The sequence below is a fragment of the Argopecten irradians genome, chromosome 1 (assembly GCF_041381155.1).
Source record: "Argopecten irradians isolate NY chromosome 1, Ai_NY, whole genome shotgun sequence".
NCBI lineage: Eukaryota > Metazoa > Mollusca > Bivalvia > Pectinida > Pectinidae > Argopecten > Argopecten irradians.
Window position 1 is genome coordinate 8916978 of NC_091134.1, and position 9371 is coordinate 8926348.

The window sequence follows — 9371 nt, forward strand, 5'->3', positions numbered from 1 at the left end:
ATGTTTTCGATCAGTTTTAGGAATACATATAGACCGGGATCTAGGGGGGTGTTATTTTGAATGATTGATAAGAGGTCAAATAACTGATTAGAAATAATAGTTTGTTGTTGGGAAACATTTTTGCTGCGTCAAACCAAATATGAAATTTGCTTAAAATTACCATTTTTGAGCTTAAAATCCGATTTTTTCTTTTCCTGCGTAGAAATAACTACATATATTGGATTATATGGTCCTGATATATAGTTGTTGTTCTATTATTGTGGTCATTTTGATGCCCCACTTGTCTTCTTCGGTTGAAAAATGTCAATGTTATGACTATTTTTCAATTTTCAGTGAAATTCGAGACGGCGGCCATCTTGATGACGTCATAACCGGAAGTTCATCCCAGTTTAATCAATGGGTCATAAGGGTTCAGAAAAAACATTGGTTCGTTAAGTTGTGGGGGGTGCACCTTGCCCCCCTAGATCCCGGCCTAATAGACACATATTCATAAGTATATTTTCTCAGTAACATTCTTTAATATCTCTCATTATCATTGTCAATATCACAATTTTTATTTGTCAGTTCTTAACGGGATGATATAAATCCCAGTATCTTATTATATATTTTCGTTCAATCACTTACTGGAAAGGTTCAATCATATCCGGCTTTTAATTCCTGGTAATCGAACAGAGTAGCATTTCATTGGAAGAGTGTATCTTCCTTAACGACTATATATAAATACGATTCTAAATATAGTAATTCAAATGATCAAGATTGATTGGAATAATCAAAATGTCAATATCAGGGGCGCTATATATATATATATATATATATATATGCACGCCATACATCGGCTGTGGTTTACTTCATTCAACGACTCTCCAAAAATCCAGTAAAAAGAGCATAAAAAAATAATACAATAAATAATAAATAATAAATGAAACTAAAGTCAAATGACTTAATATAGTTGTTTTTTGCACTACCTATATCTAAATATCTCCAAAATGACAAAACAAGACTTCAATATATTTTAGGTGGTCTGTCTCTCCATTTAGAAATATATTGAGGACTAAAAGATTTTGGAGTTATTTTACTTGATATAACGGCTATCCCAATATCTCAACAAATAAAGAGATTTGCGTAGATTGGAACAATTCAAGTAGATAACGACAGAGGGGACGGACGCATAGTAGGTCGGGGACCCGAATAGAGGACAACACTAGTACTGGTAACGGTATTCTTATCAGACCGGATTTAACAGTGGCGATGCTGACACCGTCTGTGATTTGTGCGTTGTACTACAATATCTTATTAATGGAGGATACTAAATCTAAATGACAAATGTTTATCTTCACAATGTACTTGGCTTTAACCAATCTTATTCTTGTTCTCCATTGTCTTCCTCTGTCAGGTGATTACCACAGTGATTCCAAGACAAAGTTTGAACATTTAGGAACCAAAAGAAAATCCGACATTCTTCTTTCTACCATCAGTTCGTTAATGCAAGACCGGTCTCGTTCGATTGGCGCTAGGTCTTTGTATCAGCCGAAATCTCTCTCATCTGATTCAGACACAGGAAAACTTGGAGGTACATTAATTGATAAGTTGAGAACTCTGCGGGGAATAAAACTGCGCATTTTAGAAAATGATTGGGAAAAATCGACTTCGGAAAAGCCAACAACTTTTCCATCGTCAGTGTTAGAACGTGATTTAAGATCCGATAAAAATGGAGACTATGACGAAGATTTGGCCATGTATTTGCAAGAATTGGCATACGTATATCAGAGACATGGTAACTGTCGTTTAATTAAACCGTTTACTAGTGGGATTTTTATCGTGGATCGATGTCCGGATTCTACCCCAGACATTTGGCTTATGGATCATTGTCATTCGAATCACGGAAACCCATACCGACACCCGGATTGTGTTATAGAAATAGACCATATCCCGGTACAGGATACGAACGGTATCGTCTACAGGAACATATTCTGTGCTGTTTGTCATGGCGCACGAAACGCAAGCACTTGGTCGACCGAGATTGAGACCGACACCATGACCTATATTGATACGGACGCCAGTAGAAACATCCTCATTCTCTCCAACGAACCAAGTCGGTCTCCGACCTGCTCACAGAAAAAGTTTCCCGCACAAATGAATAAAATTTTGTTTTGCGACGTTAATCAAAATATGGACGCTGGTCATTCCCACCGAGGCCGCAGTTCTCTTGGAGATGAGCCGCACATGAAAACGTCAGTTTTCCCGCTTTCTTTTCAAGTCCTGATGAATTTTGGAATCAACGGTAAGGGTCATATCTTCTTCAGTGCAACGTCTCATACAGGAACGACAGTTCAAAGATGTGAAGAGAATGAGATATATGACCAAGTGACGGAGAAATGTAAGAAGATAATGTGTGCGTCTGGACATAAACTAGTGAATTCGAAGTGCCAGCCAACAAGTACAGCTTTCGACGGAGCATCGGCCTCATTGGATAACCTGGATTCAGTCGACCTTGACGGTGAGGCCTCTCACGTCACGCTTCGTCTAAACGTTAGTGCGGATGATTTACTTCTGCTGCAGCAAGAAAACTCGGACAAGAACATCGTTGCTGAATTCAGTGTAATGCTGAACATCAGTTCTGACCGAATTAAAAACTTCACGATAGAATTTCAGAACGGAACTGTTTCCGGGAAAATGGTTGAGGTGGTCCCTGTTCTTACCCCTAACCCAACACGTGAAAATAAAGCAAATCGGAATAATGGAAATGTTGAAACACTTAAGACAATGAGCGCAGAAATCGACCCAGAAATAATAGATGACAATATGCAGTATATAGCAATACAAGAGACGTACACAGTTATCATTAAGTTCATACTCTTTCCCGCCAAGAAGAAAAATTCCAAAGACGTTCCGACCAGCTTGGTGATAGATACAATGAAATCGATGATCAATGGGAAGTCGTTCAGCTTCAGTTTGAATGGAACCAGCTTCCACGTGGACGATGTAGATGATAATAACCCGTTGATTTTGGATTCATGGTGCACCAAGGGCAGGATTAACTATTATATGGGGGACGAATTCGAGCTTACCTCGTGCTTCAATAATGAAACTGGTCAGTATTCTTTTAATTTACGTACCGTATTAGACCCAATAAGCGCTAAAGGCGCTTAAAATGAAAATTTCTGAACTACCCTTTCGTAACATTATTGCAATCATTGCACAAATTACGTCATATATCTAATTGCGAAATAAATCAAAGAAACATACGATTTTCATATTTTCAGTTGGAGTTAAATTGAGGCTTCAAAATGAAGAGGGGCGCTTAAATCAATGATGCCCTTATGCTTATTGGGTTGAGTACGCTATTTTGTTATCATGGGTATCACGTAATGATTTTGTATTGTTCATTTCAGAAGGAAGGGTTACGCTTGTATTGTCTAAAAAATTCAGAGAAGCATTTCCATTGGTTTATAATGTCCTATCTTATAGTTATTGTTATGCGAAAACAATGATAATTCCTTCTCATGAAAAATCAAGATCGGATCATGAGAAGATTAAAATATATGGATCATCTGTTGTATATTGTCTATAGTATGGCGATAGAATGTCAAAATCTACTGACTTTTTTGGATCTCATAACAAGGAGACTGGATGAATAAAATGAGTACAAATGTAGTTCTGAATATCTGAATAGGTGACTGAATTTCCAATAACTTTAAGGAGTACATTACACACTGATCTACAGTAAAATAAAGACAAATAAAAGCAATCGAATTAAAAAAGGAATACGTTTATAGTCCATTATATTGTTGGAGAAATGTGTGCCCCATATAGCGCATGCAATTATATATTTATACCATTCAGGAAAGGTCACGTACTTTAATAGAATTCAATTGACCTTTTATCAAAGTCATGCGATTATAACGTTATATGTGCCGTCACTTGACGATAATTTTGACATACTGTTTTATCTACAGTAATGTAATTAATTGAAAACCATAAGTTTTGATGAAATTAGTTGTGAAAATCAATGGAATGGGCACACATGTATGATCAATTATAAACATTAATTACGACAAAAAAATGCACTTCGAAAGATTTGTTTGTTTGTTTGTTTATTAGTTTGCCTATGTGTTTGTTTGTTTGTTTATTAGTTTGTTTATTAGTTTGCCTATGTGTTTGTTTGTTTGTTTATTAGTTTGCCTGTTTGTTTGTTTATTTGTTTATTAGTTTGCCTGTTTGTTTGTTTGTTTATTAGTTTGCATGTTTGTTTGTTTATTTGTCATTATGCTGTAGATGTTAATCTAAGGAATTTCGGCAGAATTCATTTTGAAATCTTATTTGTACATGCATGTAAAATCTATGTATTTCAAATTACTACAATTCTCAAAATGTTGATAATGTTGGCGATGAAAAACATATTACAAGTTCTTGATTCGTGAGTATAACTTTACAGCTAAAACAACTTTAATAAGTAATTGTTTTGCCATCCGTCAGGTGTGTATTGTGCAATGTTCATTTTAAGCACCTGTGGAAAACACTCAAAATTCCAGTACTTAAGCTAGTAAATGTTTGAAATTTAGAGTATTAATATTTCCAATCGAACATAAGGTTGCTATATCTGTGTACAGATTAGATCCTTATTTACAAATGTATAAGTATTCTGTATGAAGGGATTCCTTTATATTATTGAAATACAGACTAAGTGAAGTGCTAGACGTATGCAATGCCACATGATAGAGTTCCATATTACAACATTAGCGGTTAGAGAGAAGCTGCCCGCCTTTCCATCGAAGATCAATTCATGTAGTGTATTCACCAGAGCATCAAGTGTGAAGTTTCAAAAGTATGATCTAAATAATAATATTTAACGCATGATGAATTTTTTTTGACTTTTTGGCAACATAGTTTGTTTCATATTCTTTTCATCATACACTGTGCAAAGCACATGTTATTTAATCTATATGTTAGATAACTTATATTCTGACAGGCGTTTTTGTTTCTAATTCGATATTTAGGTCAGATGGAATCTTGTATCTACGTCAACTCGACCAACTCCTACTACGACCAGAAGTTATTTGATGTATATGTGATGCTGACAACAACTTTGGGCGAAGTGGCCAAAACGAATAAGTCATCTTACGTTTTCGTATGTGATATGCCGCGCATTGTGGATAGGGAATGTGGTCGAATAGAAATTGTTGACTCGGAATATATTCGATATCCAGGAAATAACAGCATCTTATACTCGGGTGAATTATTGAGTATGAATAATTACGAGTATATAAATGACTCTGAAGATAGTCTTCGTCTCTGTATCCCAAAGTCGTACGCATCTGAAACCATGACAGATAACCTGCTTATCCAATCCTGTGGCGTCAATTTCCACCGAGTTATCCTGGCCGAAAACTACATGTCCTTCATACTGGGCATAATATCATTAATTGCTATGGTGTCTGTGTTAGTGACCTATTATTTGTTTGACAATTTGCGTAATTTACCTGGACTGAATACGATAAATCTAACGGTGTCACTATTAATGGGCGAACTTCTTTTCCTCCTTTCCGGGTTGACGGTTAAACTCCACTTTGATTGGCCGTGTAAAGCGATTGCTGTCTGCCTGCACTATTTGTTTTTAGCTTCCTTTTTCTGGATGAACGTAATGGCATATGATCTTTACCGTACATTCGGTCATAAATGTATACTGACGAAAGTAAGAGAGAAGAAAAATTTCTTTTGTCGATACTTTATTTATGCCTGGGGTTCTCCAGCGATTATTGTTTGCGCATGCGCAATAATAGACTTTAGTGAAATTATTGATGGGATTCGCATTGGTTATGGAAGTTATGTTCAAAAAGATGCCATGAATACTGGAACAATTTTTTCAACGCCGTCGACCAATTGGAGTGGGAAAGCTAATAGAAGTGAGCTAACTGAATCGCCTGCTATAGAAAACAATATCATAACGGAGGCTAATTTGGGTTGCTGGATCATGGAACCAGTAGCGACATTAATAACATTCGGGTTTCCAATGATATTGATTTTAATTGCGAACGCCATCATGTTCATCAAGACCATCATTTGCATCCGAGCCGTAGCCAAGCTCGCAAAACTCAAAACGAGGCGTTCGTCGCTGAACCATACGGTCGGAAAATCCGATGTTGTTTTGTATGTGCGCATGTCCACAGTAATGGGGTTCACGTGGATTATCGGCCTTGGGTCCAGTGTTATTTCCGCTTTCGCTGACGGCCCTACAGAAACAATGTGCATTGTTTTACATACCATTGGTATTTTGTTTATACTGTTCAACTGTTCACAAGGTGTGTTCATTGTCGTAGCGTTCGTATTCAATAAGAGAGTTCTCGGCCTTTATAAATCTAAATTCAAATCTTGGCGGGAAACTGATAGACGACAAACATACCTCCGCTCGACATCAACGCTCTCTTCGTCTGTGAAATACTAAGAAGACAGGTTGATCTTAAGTATATATTTATTGTATATATGTTAACTTTAATTGATGATAACGTGAAATGTATATGAACAAAGCAAAATTAATCATTGCACATATGGTTCATTTTGACGCTATTCTTAAGAGACAACTTGTACGCCTGAACACCCACTCGGGGTGTTGTTGTTTTATGATATTATCATGTATGCTTAGACATGAAGAATTGCGAATTATCTTAGACGATATGGCAAACCATTGTATTATTTCTCCTGATCATCGACTGAAACACTTTTTTGAATTGTGTTTTTCAGTTTTTTCTTCAGAAATAAATTGACTGTTCCTTGATTTAAACATCGATGCAAAACCTCGACTTCATTTCTGGATTATATATCAAATTATTTGCGCATTTTATTTCTGCATTTGTATTGGCTTAATCAGGTTAAAACGGACACGAACAATGGTGTTAATGAAGACTTGCTATTTGGCTTGATTCTTGCATGAATATTTGACTTTGATTACGCTGAATTAGAGTTTTTTTTTATTGTATCAAGCGGTCTACAGAACGGGATTTTCGTTATGAAATGTATCCAGATATTGCTCTTTGCTTACCGCTAAGGTTTAAAATCTGAGACTTTTTCCTGAAATGTCGTGGATAAGAAACTACCAAATGTACAGTTTATATCTGCATTGTATATACCGACACTGAAATATCCTTACATACCTCCCTGTCGTATGTGACCTAATTAAAGTCATAGTAGACTGCTCCAATAAGTTTTATTCAGCTTCAGGTTTAGATTTTAGAAACACCATATTAACGCATGTGTTCTGATGTGTAGTAGATCTGAGTTTAGAATGTCATGACAACGTGGATTAAGCATAATGGCCGCCATTACATGTATGATGAAACGTTATCGATAATGAGACGAGATAGACTTCCGGCATCCTCGATATTCGATATAATGATCCCTTAAGTACCCTGCATCCCTGGAACATGGCATAACAAACTGAAGGCAGATCATGAGAGAAAAATAACTGACCAATCACATATCTGCAGAGATTTCCTTTGAAGATTTTCAGAAGCGACGCTCAACTTGTAAACCATGCAATGTACCGTAGTTAAACATTAAAGGACTAAACTACCTGCTGATCTGATATCGCACACATGCCTTCAGTTTTGATATGGCATCTTACAGGGGTGTTGAGATAGTGAGCTATCATTACCCTCGAGAATCGAGGATGAAGTTCCGGCTGCTGGTGTGAAACTTGATCTCATCTTTATATCATTAACTCTTAAAACTAAATTTAATTTACACATTCATGTTTACTTAGGAAAAGACATAAATATTGAAATGACATGCATGTGTTACCTGATGGAAACCAAGTCGATCTCAATATTTGACGCATCAAGTTCATTCTAATCACAATCAATATATATAATATATATATAAATGAGGTTAAACTCGGACTATCATGTTAATACATTTATTAAGTTTTCATTCCACAGTTGTGTATTTTTAATATATAATAGTTAATCACTTTACTTTCGCGTATAAAATACTTCGCGTCATTGTTACTTTCATATTTGCGAATGAATAAATTTGCGATGAACGGCTCTTACTGACAACTGTGCATTTTGCGATTTTGTCTTTACAATTATTAACGAAGCATTACAAATCCGTTTGCAATTACGCAGCGAAAAGAAAGTAGTGTTCAGTAGGTATGTGTCTTAGTAATGATAAGAAAGGATGTACAGAATCGTTTATCCATCGGTGTCAACCATTTCACCCCTAAGACCTGCCTGAACTCTCGTCCTACATGCAGTTCTAAGCCTAGAACAGTTTATAATAACATAACAGGTGTGAATAAGTTAATATATGTTTACAATTTATGTGTATCAGCCAATACTAACATTATGAAACATCTCATTAAATGACTTTTAATAAATGGATGTGGCTCAGTGGTAGAAGGCGCAGGTATGTTTGGCTAGGCGATTGGGTGCCGTAGATCGTGAGTTCGAGGCCCGAATAGGGCACGATTCCTTAAATTGTCATGCTTTGTTAAATTGTGTTTCTTTGATATTTATTAATAAAAAGAAATACATTAATTTGTGTCTGTTCTCTTGTGTAGTTTTGTTGCGATTTTACTTGTATGAGTAGATTCAGTTACAACACAAAAATCGGACAGCATATCTTTGCTTAAAATCAATTTATGATGCATTTTGATTAAATAGTCTCATTTACAAAAGTAACGAATTCTTAAAAATTCTTTTTATTTCTCCGATCCCCTAGATTTCTGAGTTTTTGAGGGACTCATTCTTACATAATGAAGGTAGTATCACCAATATGAAACGACGTTGCAGACAACGATGACATTTTATTTTAATTTTATAATTATTATTCATTTATCTTTATTTTAATATTTTTTATATATTTATTTCAATTTTTGTTAATTAGTATAATTACATTTAATAAGTGTCCACACAACAATAATATGTTTAAGTACGTCCTGTCTTTCTTGCAATATCCATATAGACACGTTAACAATGAATAGATATACGAGATGCGCCGCGATCATCTTATATATTGTTGCCATTTGATACTGAATTGGGTTAAAAACGTCGGAGAAATGTTTGAAAGCGTTTACTCTTATAGCGGTAGAAGCAATACCTACTTTAAAGTTTTATTTTATTGAAGTTCCACCCGCTTACATTATACAGATGAAAGACGATTCTGTATGGATATAATGAGTATTTAAAAAGGGAAACCATCATCGTTTGTGACTCCGGTCTATCATGAATATGTCTGAAATTCCTTCCTTACAAGGGTAAACTCTCAAAAGAAGACCAGGTTTAGTCAATATCCAAAGATCAAAACGCTGTGATTTTATGTGTTTCTGTTTTTATGTTTCACTTCAGAACTTCTTGAATGCATAATGTATTTTGCGG

General features: G+C 35.6%; 1 protein-coding gene across 1 annotated transcript; it reads left to right on the forward strand.

Annotated features, from left to right (window-relative positions):
• Nucleotides 1-1219: 1219 nt before the first annotated feature.
• Nucleotides 1220-8531, forward strand: LOC138316692 (uncharacterized). The gene is made up of 2 exons (XM_069258354.1): nucleotides 1220-3091; nucleotides 4998-8531. The coding sequence occupies exons 1-2, from the start codon at nucleotides 1324-1326 to the stop codon at nucleotides 6440-6442; spliced, it is 3213 nt and encodes a 1070-aa protein (XP_069114455.1). The 5' UTR covers nucleotides 1220-1323; the 3' UTR covers nucleotides 6443-8531.
• Nucleotides 8532-9371: the final 840 nt, after the last annotated feature.